The 13713-nt window shown below is 37.9% G+C and overlaps 1 protein-coding gene across 1 annotated transcript in view; it reads left to right on the top strand.

The window, feature by feature from the left end:
- The first annotated feature begins 274 nt into the window (after positions 1-274).
- The window catches only part of LOC140812559 (uncharacterized), a 31041-nt gene continuing 17602 nt past the window's right edge, over positions 275-13713 (top strand). The window contains exons 1-2 of the mRNA XM_073170854.1: positions 275-854; positions 956-1247. Coding sequence (XP_073026955.1) covers positions 444-854; positions 956-1247 — 703 coding nt within the window. The 5' untranslated portion in view covers positions 275-443. The remainder of the gene's footprint in view (positions 855-955; positions 1248-13713) is intronic.

The raw sequence follows: 13713 nt of genomic DNA, 5'->3' as shown, positions 1-13713 counted from the left end.
GTTACCTGATTCTGAAGGTTGTACGGTCAAACTTTTGTACTTGCATTTTCTGCAAGATATGCATAAGGTTCGAAGTTATAGTTGTGAAAGTGTTGTACTTGCATATTTATATCATGAATTGTGTTCCGCATCTGGGTCAAGCAAACAAGAAATCGCAGGCTCTTTATACATATTGCAGGTATATTTATTACAAATTTTTTTCAATAAATATTCCTTTTCATACACATTTATTAAACTCACATCTTGTCAAGTACATCACGTGGACACATACACCTACACATTCTGTGCGAATCATTCGTGATGTACTTGACAAGATGGGAGATTTGCAGGTGTTTACATTACATAAAATATAAATTTCGTATATGTCATATATTATCACTTGGGTACATGATTCGTTTTTTCATTATTTGTAGTTCAAATGGCTTGTTTATGACCTCGAAGCTATGGATGTTTTGTCATTGCCCTTAGAATGTAGACATCCCACTCTCTGGCGAAGTACGTGCCCATTGATATGTTTTCACATTGTGGAGATTCATCGCCCAAATCGAGTTCTTCGACAATTTGGAATGTCACAAAACATTCCAATATCATCACCTGATGGAGATCATTTACATGAATGCTCAAGACGAGGACACAAAAATTACGATTGGGTTAAACATCATAGACTGATGGTGGATGCGTGGGAAAATCGTCATAATCTGATTGTTGAGAGTGATTTGGTTGAAAATTATAGCATGAGATATGATTATGAGACATGGTATGATTCTATAACTCAACGTTTCATATCTCCTATCGAGTCTCAACAAATCGATTATGGTTATCAGCCCGGAGATGCATATTTCAGACGTATTGTGGTAAGTGCTTGTTAAACAATTTATTTTCAACACTTTGCATTATTCTATTACAATTTATTATGCGTGTGTTCGATAAGTTTCTTATTTTTATTTTATATTAGAAAGATGAGGCATCAATTTTAAAGAATTTGTTTGGAGGACTCTTTGTTGACATTCAACCGCGTAGAGCATTAGACCAAGTTGTTAAAAATACTATCCAGACCGGTGAGTTACTGTATGAAATGTACTTCAGAACACCTGAGCAACAACATCATCATGATATGTCTTCAAACAGAAGGCTACGGCTGAGAGATGATGATGTAGACGATGAACCATCATTCTCGACTCCTGACTGGCGACAAAGCATGAGTATACAATCTCCCACGACTCTATCTTGGCCTCACACCTCACATGGTACATGTTTTTATTATCTAACTACTTTGTTTAAATTCACATTCATGTTCTTATTCAACAATATATTTATTTCACCTTTAGTTTATGATCCTTCGCGACTACACAGTTGCCCGTAACTCTCGGTTGGGCTCCCACTTCACATGGTACATTTTAAAATATCAACGCAATTTCTTTTTATTATCGAAGTATATGTATATATTCACCTCCACGTTCTTATTCAACATCATATTTTTTTAACTTTCAGGAGAGGGTACTTTGCATGGAGATTTTGTATTTCGAGCTCCATTTCATTCCTATACTGTGCCTTCCTCGTATGCTAATTGTCCAAATAAGGATTCTTTAAATGTTTCTTTTGGGTTAGGTACTTCGCGAACGGATAATGAATTTCAAACTCCACAGAAAGCTTACGAACCTTCTTTTACGGAACTCTTATTTGACTGTCATCTCCAGCAGTACGAAGAAACCCGCCCAAATTATAACATATCAACAATTTCATACTTCGGTTATTCTCATCCTCAATCACATGTTCCCCTGAACATTGATATGAACGTGTCTGCCAACGTTCAAGTGAATGTTAATGAATAAAAAGATGTAGAAGAATAAGTTGAAGCCCCACAGTTGGTGCGTAAAAGTAAACGAATCCCAAAGCCACGGGATTGTGGGACTGGAAATCATTTGGGTAGGAAGAAAAAATAAAATATTTGAATGTATAAGTTATGTATATTGAATACAAGTAAATCTATTTGTTTTGAGTTTTAAATAATTTATTTGTTTTTTTAACTAACGACATTAGATTGTGTTTCTATAATAAATAAAATAAGTAGGTGTTAAATATAATATGATAAATATATATTTGTTGATACACAATCTATAATTAGGAAACAATGATGATAAATATATATTTGTTGATACACAATCTAAAATACAGAACGAGATGACTTTACATAGATACCTAAATTAAAACAACATATGACATACGATCCAATTTAAACAAACAAAATGTTCGATTAACATATAAGAATTAGCAAGATACAAGGAAAAACATACAATTACAATTGTAACACATTGAATTTCATAGTGTTCATTCAAACATGCAACCAATGAACACGTAAACACTTAAATAACAGATTATTTTTCATGATGAATGAAATATAAAATTAAAAGATTAAAAAATAACCTTTACATGTTCTGATTACGACATTGTTGTGTTGAGTTTTCTCGCTGGATGTGTTGCCTTTCTCGTGTGGAAGGCTGGTCCATCTAATTTATGATTCTTGAAGTTCGGTCTCTCCTTTTTCTCCTTCTTTGACGCCTATTCGAGTTGTGACACAATTCGAATTTTGGTTCATCCCAATATTCCTCATCAGCAATTGGACGAAATCTTCCCTCGTACGTGTCTACGTATTCACTCATCTGAAACCAACGTTGTACAAATTGTGTAGGATCTAATCCATACAATTTGGCGGTACATATTGCATATGAACACGGAATTCCAAAGATAGTCCATTTTCCGTATGAGCATTCATTAAGACTGAGGGTCACAACTTGTACATGTTCACCACGACCTTGTCGCCCCCCGTAACAACAGATGACGATTGGTCTCTAATCTTGGTACAAACAACAGTGTGTTCACTAGATCTCGAAGACCATTTCTCGTATAGTCGAAAAGAGAAATCAGGCCAAGGCTGATTGCTCTTAATCATACGTTGAGTTCGTGTGATACGATCGATGAAATACTGCACACAACGATTGAATGTCAACTGAACTAACACTGATACAGGAAGTCAACGAGCACCCTTCAGAAGAGAATTAAGACACTCTGACATGTTGGTCGTCATAACACCACGTCTCCATCCCCCATCGTGAGCAAGAGCCCATTTGTGTTTATCGATTTCAGAGAGATAAACAAAAGCTCTCGATTCGAGATTTTTAATTTCATCTATGATGGCATCAAATTTACGTATTTGATGTTGTGTGCCTGCTTTCGAACATTGATTTTTAGGTGCACATTTTTTAAATGTGTATTGAAATTAGAACATATGTGTCTAAGACAAAAACTATGTATGCCACGTGGATGTCTAAAATCGTGTATCTCCTAACAGCATTAATGATTCCACGATGTCTATCGGAGATAAGGCACACACCTGTGGATCCTCGAACCACATACTGCATAGAAGTTCCAAAAACCATTTACAGGAGTCGTATGTTTCATCATCGACTATGGCAAATGCTAAGGGTAAGATTTGGTTATTTGCATCTAAACCCACAGCTATAAGCATCTCGTGCTTATACTTCGTGTATAAATGAGTACCATCAATACTAATTATTTTTCGAAAATGACCGAACCCATCTGTACATGGTCGGAAGGCCCAAAACACGTAGTTTAACATCTTCAATTCAGAATTGTATCTCGGTAAATGGTTCCACTCTACAATAGTCCTGGATTGTACTTCACAAGAGCACCCATATACCTTGGCAAAAGACGTACTGAACTCTTCCATGTAGTATATACATTTTCCACCGACCGCTTTAAACTGTACCATGCCTTAACATATGCGATTTGATAATTATATCGATCTTTGACAAGTTGGATAACATATTTAATCTCACACGAAGGATCACACCGAACAATACCGACAAGTGTTTTTGCAATCATATTTTTGTCCAAGTTATGGTGGTCTAACCCCACATGGCTAGACATACATGTATGTGGACCACCACATTTTGTTGAAATACCCCAATTTTAATTTTAACGATGCACGAAGAACCCACCTACAGTTGATATTTGAATATTTATTTTTACAACGAACTTTCCACAAAGTCTTTGTACTCTCCACAAATTGATATTCACGTCGAGCAACTCTAACCGAAAAGTCCTTAACTACTGCTATCAAATGCTTTTTATCTTTAAATATCATGTTCGTGCAAAGTTCTCCTCTATATATGTAATGCTCGGAAATTTAATCCTAGTGATCTGTGATTATTGATTTATAATTTGATATAATTACGAAAGGATTAATCGGGACACGAAATGAGATTTTACGCGACGGGTGTAATGCTTGGACAGAATTAGTGGCGCCCGAGCGATAGAAAATGACCGCTCGAGCGCCAATGTTCAAGAAGGTAATGTTCGGGCAGAGAAGGTGGCGCCCGGGCGGTAGTTTTTGACCGCCCGAGCGCCAAGTATGTTGGTGCGAGACAGAACCTTCCGCGCCCGGGCGGTAGGTTTTAACCGCCCGAGCGCCGAGCTCGCGCCCGGGCGGAAATTTATTACCGCCCGAGCGCGACGCATGCTGAATGAATATCGAGCCACTTGGTTTCTTGCATGCGCGAGGTATATATATATATATATATATATATATATATACATGCAAAGCTTCTTTCATTCATTCCACCGAGGAGAAATTGAGAAAAAGGGTCGAGGAAGATTATAGAAAATCCTTACGCCTTTTCTGAGAAATCTGTCCGTCTGATTTTGAATCCGACTTCAGCACTGAGTTCCTATCAACGTAGGCTACAACTGGACGTAAGTTTTGCTACGTTTTGACATGTTTTGAAATTAGACTATTGTCAGAATTGAATAGGATTCATATATGATGTTCTGGTCATGTTAGACATCATAGAATCGAAGTCAGATTAAAGAACGGACTGTTTATGTAATTGTTATGATTTTTGGAATCGATTTGACTGAGAATTCATATCAGATATGTATGGTTATTGAGATTATGACTGGTATTGATATTGATTATGAGTTCTGGTATTATATCGGTGATGTTTGGACTGACGGGATTATCGAGACAGTATTGTTATGTCGTCGAAACATCAGTTAACTGATATTGATCAGATTCAGTAGTGATTTCGATTATATCGTGATATCGTCGATATGGATTCGATTGTATCTTGATTTAACAGTAATCAGATTTTGTGTTTGATTTGAGTATTGATCAGAACAGGTATTGAATTGAGTTAGTTATTGATATTATATCTGTTCGATATTGTTATTACCAAATTGGGAATGGACCGAGATAGAGTCGGGACTTCTTCGTCTTCTGAGCAAGAAGATAAAGGTATAAATTAATGTTGAGTTGGGATTGCACAACTCGAGGGAGGTTTGACTCGAGTTTCCCTAAATCACATACTTTACCTTATTGCATTGATATTTGCATTAAGTTGATTGATGTACTTGTTCTCTTGATACTAGATGACAGGTATTAGACGAGTTATCTTGTGACAGAAGTGCCGGATAGAGGTGGTATCGCCACGGCACATTGCACGATGTCTCAAGATAGGATATTAGCGATAGAGCTACAGTCCTTGACGGTTAGGTCAGGACACTGGATGTTTGGTTATATCGAGTAATGGAATCTATTACGGAATTCGATATAGGAACACCATATTTGGTTATATCGAGTAAAGAGTATTGGAATTCTTTTATTACGGAATTCGATATAGGAATACCAGGGCACTGGTTATATCGAGTAATAGAGATTATGGTTCCATCCTTTACGGAATTCGATATAGAAATACCACATCTGGAAACCGTGATCCCTAGACTAGGATTGAGTCTAGTCTAAAACGTAGAGTCACTAGCCTGAGTGACAGCTAGATTGAATGGTATTGATTAATACTGATTTATGTTCCTGATATTGGTACATGTTTAGAATAGAAGTGTTACGCCTTAAACGCATACAAATCTCGAGGATGAGATTAATGTTTTTAATGCTTGTAACATATCCCAAAGTTTTTGTTTTGATGATACCAAAACTAGCTGATATTGCTGATATTTTTACAAATCTCGAGGATGATACCAAGAATCAAATTGCTGATATTTTTACAAAACCACTAGATGAATCTACTTTTACTCGTTCGCGTGGTGAACTTGGCATGATTGAGTTGTAAACATTAGTCAAATACTCTCGTACATATTTGTTAAATTGAGGGGGAGTATTATTAATGTGAGCATTATAATGTCGGATAATACAAATTAATTGTATTTATCCATAATTATGGCTCAACATTCATTTATGTGCTAAATATTTTAAATTTTAGGTGTTCCTCATCTTGGCTACTTCGGAATCACCGTTCCTCATCTTGCATTTATTAGTGGATATTTTACCTGTTTATTTGTCTCTCTTTATGCTTATGTCTTTTTGATTATCGCAAAAAGGGGGAGAATTTATTTGGTTAAAATTGCTATTAAATGGTTATTAAATAAATTCGCCTTAATTCAACCTCTTAGATTTGTTATTTGATTAAGGGGGAGTTATTTAATAACATTTAGATTATGTTGATTATTGTTTCTCAATTTTTAACCAAGTTTTGTGATCATCAAAAAGGGGGAGATTGTTACGCCTTAAACGCATACAAATCTCGAGGATGAGATTAATGTTTTTAATGCTGTAACATATCCCAAAGTTTTTGTTTTGATGATACCAAAACTTGGCTTAAAAATGTACTAATGTTTTATATTGAGGCATGCAGGAAATTAAGAACAAGGTTACGTTCGGAAGATCCGAAATTTGGTTCGGACGGTCCGAAATTGTGCCAATCGGAAGCAAAATAGAAGCTGTTCGGAAGCTGCGAGGAGCAAGTTCGGACGTTCCGAAGACTGGATCGGACGTTCCGAACACAAGCAATCAAATCACTTCAATCCGGAGACAATTTGATCTGACTGATTGATTGAGTAGATTTCGGACGGTACGATGGACATGATCGGAAGCTACGAAGTGTTGAAGATTTCAAATCTCCGGAACGCGGGAATGTTCGGACGGTACGAACTGGAGTTCGGACCTTCCGAAGTTGTTCATACACTATCTGAAAGAATTGTTCGGAAGAAACGAAGTTTGATCGGTCCCTCCGAAGCATATGTTCGGACCCTACGAAGTCAAGAACGGAAGATCCGAAGTCATTCCAGAAATTACGCAAATTGATCGGAAGTTCCGAAGCATAAACAGAAGATCCGAACCTTGGCGTCCAAGACTAGTATAAATAGGCCTTTGAGGATGCATTCTCAATCATCCCACTCCATTCTCTCTTGTCTCTTACAAAGCTTTCTACTATCTCTTGTGTGCGTTGATTAAAAGAGTTGTAATATCAAAAGAGTTGTAGAAAAAAAGTGAAAGTAATACTCTCGAGTGGGTTGTAAAGTTCGTGGCTATCCTTGGAGCCCTCAAGGCCAAGTAGACGCATCGAGGCGTGGTTGTAAAAGCTAGCTTGGAGCTCCTAAAGCCAAGTCGTTATAGTGATACCTCGATCCTCATCGAGAAGGGGAGACGTAGACGATTCTTCGTCGAACTTCCATAAACATCTCTATCCCTCTTTACTTTACGCATTTACTTTATTGCATTTAAATTACGCATTTATTTTACGCACTTACTTTACGCATTCATTTATCGTATTTATTTGTGATTGTCCCTCAAGTTTTCCGCTTGCAATTTTTGCAAACTCGTTTTAAAAACGCTAAAGGGCCTTAAAGAACCTATTCACCCCCCTTTAGGTTCTTCAAGTGGTATCAGAGCCAAGTTTTTCAAAATCTTTTAAAAATGGCCAATCTAGCAAGCGAGTATGCCCAAGGACAATCCACAAATCGTCCCCCTCTTTTCAATGGTACTAATTACGGATATTGGAAGAATAGAATATCTCTATACATCCAATCCGTCGATTACGACCTTTGGAAAATAACTGTGAAAGGTCCCTATATCCCCATGATAACGGTGGATGATAAGGAAATTCCTAAAGTAATGGATGACCTCACCAAGGACGATATGAAACTTATCTCTCAAAATGCTAAAGCTATGAATATTCTTCATTGTTCCCTAGATATGAATGAATACAACCGAATCTCGGCTTGCACCTCCGCCAAAGAGATTTGGGACAAATTGGAGATTTGCCACGAGGGAACCAATCAAGTCAAAGAAACAAAGATAGATCTTCTCCAACTCAAGTACGAGACCTTTGAGATGGAACCCAAGGAGGATATCGACACCATGTTCCGGCGGCTCACCCAAATCATCAATGAGCTTGCCCAACTTGGTGAGAACTACCCAACTAAACAAGTGTGGAGGAGAGCCCTTCGAGCACTACCGGCGGAATGGGATGCAAAGCGCACGGCTATCATTGAATCCAACAAGGGAGATGCGGCATCCTACGACCTTGATCAACTTCATGGGACCCTAAAGACCCATGAACTTGAAGTAACTACCCGGAAGGAGACAAAGAAAGATGACGACAAAGTAAAGGCGAAAGGGATCGCCTTGACCAGTCAACTTGAAGATAGCGACGATGAAGAAATGGCACTCCTCACTAGAAAGTTCAAAAGATTCATGCGGAGTTCCAACTTCAACAAGAAGGACAAAAAGATTGAGAAGGAAGTGACCTGCTACAACTGTCAACAAAAGGGTCACTATGCAAACGAGTGTCCCTTCAAGAAGAAGGCCGGCAAAGACAAGAAGAAGGCCCTTCTAGCCACGTGGAGCGACAGCGACAACGAAGAGGAGTTTACCCTATGCTTCATGGCGAAGGAAGATCATCTGACCGACTCGGATGACGACGAGGTACCCTCTTACGATGAATTACTCTCCGCTTACACTAGTATGTACAATGTGGCTAAGTCACTTAGAAATAAGAATAAGCAACTTAAAACTGAACTAGAAGCTAGGATGCATGACAACACTAGGCTCAAGACAAACCTAAGAGACTTAGAGAAAGCCTTCAACAAGTTCAATGTGAGTAGCGGTAAACTAGAAAACCTCTTGAGCATGCAAAGGTGTAACTTCGACAAAGGAGGTCTAGGATATGAAAAGAAATCAGTCAACTTTGCTAGTCTTATCGCAAAGGCAAAACTAAGAACACCACCAACATGCACTTACTGTTGTAAGATAGGCCACATAAGACCTAAATGCAAGAAACTTAGACACCAACACAATAAGAATAGTTATTGGAAATGGATCCCCAAATCCCCAACTACTACTAACCTCAAAGGACCCAAAGAAACGGGTACCAACTATCAAATTGTATCTCAATCTTGTAAGGACAAAGGGGAGACAAGTCATCGAGCACTTGGTATCTTGACAGTGGATGCTCTCGACACATGACGGGAGAAAAGAAGCTGCTACAATCCATTCGACCAAAAGAAAAGGGATCGGTGACCTTTGGAGACAACAGCAAAGGGATCATAGAAGGCATCGGCTCAATAGGTATATCTAACTCTACTATTATTGATGATGTACTTCTTGTGAAAGGACTTAAACATAACCTCCTAAGCATTAGTCAATTGTGCGATAGGGGTTATGAAGTCAAATTCACACCACACGATTGCACTGTATCACTCACAACTGACAAATCCATTAGTTTCAAAGGTTATAGAAGTGAAAATGTTTACAAGGTCGATTTAAAGATTTCATCTTTTTCAAAAATAAAAAGCCTTGTAACATTAAATGTTGATGACAACATTCTTTGGCATAGACGACTTGGTCATGTTGGGATGAGCACCATAGAAAAACTTTTAAAACTTGACCTAGTTTCCGGAATGCCAAAGCTGAATTTAAAATTAGATTCTTTTTGTGATGCTTGTCAACTTGGTAAACACACAAAGGAATCTTTCAAAAATAAAAATTTTGTATCCACTTCTATGCCCCTTGAATTACTTCACCTAGATTTATGTGGTCCCTCGAGGACAACTAGTCTAGGAGGTAAATCCTATGCTTTTGTCATTGTGGATGATTTTTCACGTTTTACTTGGACATTGTTTTTAGCCCATAAAAGTGATGCCTTTGATCATTTCAAAATTTTTGTCAAAAAGGTTGAAAATGAGAAAAATCTTTTGATCAAACAAATCCGTAGTGACCACGGAACGGAATTTCAAAATGAAAATTTTTCAATTTTTTGTCAAAACAAAGGCATTGGTCACAACCTTTCTTGTCCTAGAACTCCTCAACAAAACGGTGTCGTTGAGAGGAAGAATAGGACCCTAGTAGAGATTGCAAGGACCATGCTATGTAAGCATTCTCTACCAAAATATTTTTGGGCTGAAGCGATGAGTTCTGCTTGTTACATCATCAATCGCGTATCAATAAGGCCAATTCTCAAGAAAACTCCATACGAACTATGGAGAGGGAGAAAGCCTAACATTTCTTACTTCCGCGCTTTTGGATCAAAATGCTTCATCCACAACAATGGTAAGGACAACCTGGGTAAGTTCGATGCTAAATCGGACAAAGGTATCTTTCTTGGTTACTCTACTTCTAGCAAAGCATATAGAGTCTTTAATAAACGCACTTTACTAGTTGAAGAATCTATTCATGTCATATTTGATGAAACTAACCCTTGCTTGCCTAGACCTGTTGTTTCTGATGATGATGATATAGATATCCTTGGCGAAGAGTTGGAGTCCACAAGCCTAGATGATGTTCCTAAAGATCAAGAGGACGCACCTCTTCCGAAGGAGTGGACTACGCACAAGGATCATCCCATGGACCTCATCATTGGTAGCCCATCGAAGGGAGTATCTACTCGCTCTTCTAATATGTGCAATTATCTTGCTTTTCTTTCTCACATAGAGCCTAAGAACATAGAAGAAGCTTTACTTGATGATTCTTGGATTATTGCTATGCAAGATGAACTAAATGAATTTAGAAGGAATAAAGTTTGGAATCTTGTACCTAGACCCACTGATAGACCTGTCATAGGAACTAAATGGGTATTTAGGAACAAGTTAGATGAGCATGGTACAATCACTAGAAATAAAGCTAGGCTAGTAGCTAAAGGATATAGTCAAGAAGAGGGAATTAATTATGATGAGACTTATGCTCCTGTTGCTAGACTAGAATCCATTCGCATGCTACTTGCTTTTGCTTGCTCTAGAGACTTTAAATTGTTTCAAATGGATGTTAAAAGTGCTTTTCTTAATGGTGATTTGAAAGAAGAAGTGTATGTTGAGCAACCTGTTGGTTTTGAAGATGTGCACTTATCTGATTATGTGTATAAACTTGATAAGGCTTTGTATGGTTTGAAACAAGCTCCTAGAGCTTGGTATGAGAAATTGTCTACTTTCTTGCTGTCTAATGGTTTTTGTAGGGGTAAAGTTGATATTACCTTGTTTACCTTGACTAAAGATAATGATTTGCTGATAGTACAAATATATGTAGATGATATTATTTTTGGTGCTACTAATGAACACTTGTGTAGAGATTTTTCTAAGCTTATGCAGGATCACTTTGAGATGAGCATGATGGGCGAGCTCAACTACTTCCTTGGTCTCCAAATCAAGCAATGCAAGGATGGTTTCTTTGTCAACCAAGGGAAGTACATCAAGGAGATGCTCAAAAAGTTTGGGATGGAGTCTTCCAAAGCCTCATCCACACCTATGAGCACGACAGTCAGACTCGACAAAGATGAGGGAGGTAAACCTGTTGACCAAAAGTTATTTCGTAGCATGATTGGCTCCCTACTCTATGCGACTGCTAGTAGACCTGACATTATGTTTAGTGTTTGCTTGTGTGCACGATTTCAATCATGTCCAAAGGAATCACACTTATTCGCCTTAAAACGCATTTTCAAATATCTTTCAAATACTCCAAATCTCGGATTATGGTATTCTAAGAACTCATTTTTCGATTTAAAAGCTTACTGTGATGCCGACTTTGGAGGATATAAGGTGGATAGAAAGAGCACTAGTGGTACTTGTTTCTTTTTGGGAAATTTCTTGGTGTCATGGTTTTCTAAAAAGCAAAACTGTGTTGCACTTTCAATGACCGAGGCCGAGTATATGGCTGCCGGTAGTTGTTGTGCACAAATTCTTTGGATGAAGTATCAATTACTCGACTATGGTGTTACTTTTTCAAAAAATTCCAATCTTTTGTGATAATACAAGCACCATATGTCTAACAAAGAATCCAGTTCAACATTCTCGTACAAAACATATTGACATTCGACATCATTTTATTCGTGATCACATTGAGCAAAATGATGTTGAACTTCACTATGTTGACACCAAGAATCAAATTGCTGATATTTTTACAAAACCACTAGATGAATCTACTTTTACTCGTTCGCGTGGTGAACTTGGCATGATTGAGTTGTAAACATTAGTCAAATACTCTCGTACATATTTGTTAAATTGAGGGGGAGTATTATTAATGTGAGCATTATAATGTCGGATAATACAAATTAATTGTATTTATCCATAATTATGGCTCAACATTCATTTATGTGCTAAATATTTTAAATTTTAGGTGTTCCTCATCTTGGCTACTTCGGAATCACCGTTCCTCATCTTGCATTTATTAGTGGATATTTTACCTGTTTATTTGTCTCTCTTTATGCTTATGTCTTTTTGATTATCGCAAAAAGGGGGAGAATTTATTTGGTTAAAATTGCTATTAAATGGTTATTAAATAAATTCGCCTTAATTCAACCTCTTAGATTTGTTATTTGATTAAGGGGGAGTTATTTAATAACATTTAGATTATGTTGATTAATGTTTCTCAATTTTTAACCAAGTTTTGTGATCATCAAAAAGGGGGAGATTGTTACGCCTTAAACGCATACAAATCTCGAGGATGAGATTAATGTTTTTAATGCTGTAACATATCCCAAAGTTTTTGTTTTGATGATACCAAAACTTGGCTTAAAAATGTACTAATGTTTTATATTAAGGCATGCAGGAAATTAATTTAGTAGCCCGAATTCCAAATTGGGTAATTAACGGATTAATGGTGATTAAGAAGGTTTAATGTGTAATTTTGACCGTGGTCATGATCGGACGGACCGAAGATGGTTCGGTAGCACCGAAGAGTTCGGACGATCCGAAGTGAGTTCGGTGGATCCGATCATGAGGTGTCAAGAGCCGATGGACACGTGGGAGTTCGGACGTTCCGAAGTGTAGGTTCGGTGGATCCGATCATGAGGTGTCAAGAGCCGATGGACACGTGGGAGTTCGGACGTTCCGAAGTGTAGGTTCGGTGGATCCGATCGTGAGGTGTCAAGAGCTGATGGACACGTAGGAGTTCGGACGTTCCGAAGTGGGTTCGGTGGATCCGAACATAGCCTATAAATAGTGCTCGGAATTCCTCATTTTGGATGGCAAGTTCTTGAAGTTGTGTCTCATAGTTGAGAGGTTTGGAAGGTTTCTAGGGTTAGTTGTCGGTCGAGCGATAGCCAAGAGCTGCCAGGATTGGTAGTGTAGCGACGCCTGAGTTACGAGGCAATCGACATCAAAGGGCTGTCGACGGACGAAGGTAAACCCTAAACCTTTGGTAGTACTGGTTTTGCTAGTTGAGCATGGTAGTATTGTTCATTGGGTATGCTTTTGATGCGTAGGCTTGTTCTAGACCTGATTAGCGGTGTTGCGTAAGGCTAGGCTTGCTGTGATAGAGGTACGAAAGTACTATCCGAGATATCCTGGTCGAGTATACATTCTTATATGTGTTGCATGATTATGTGGTGCATTGATATATGTCATATGATG

This window comes from Primulina eburnea, chromosome 14 (genome assembly GCF_022965805.1).
Source record: "Primulina eburnea isolate SZY01 chromosome 14, ASM2296580v1, whole genome shotgun sequence".
NCBI classification, from domain to species: Eukaryota; Viridiplantae; Streptophyta; class Magnoliopsida; order Lamiales; family Gesneriaceae; genus Primulina; species Primulina eburnea.
Note: the sequence above shows the minus strand (reverse complement) of the source record. Positions and strands in the feature narration are given on the sequence as shown.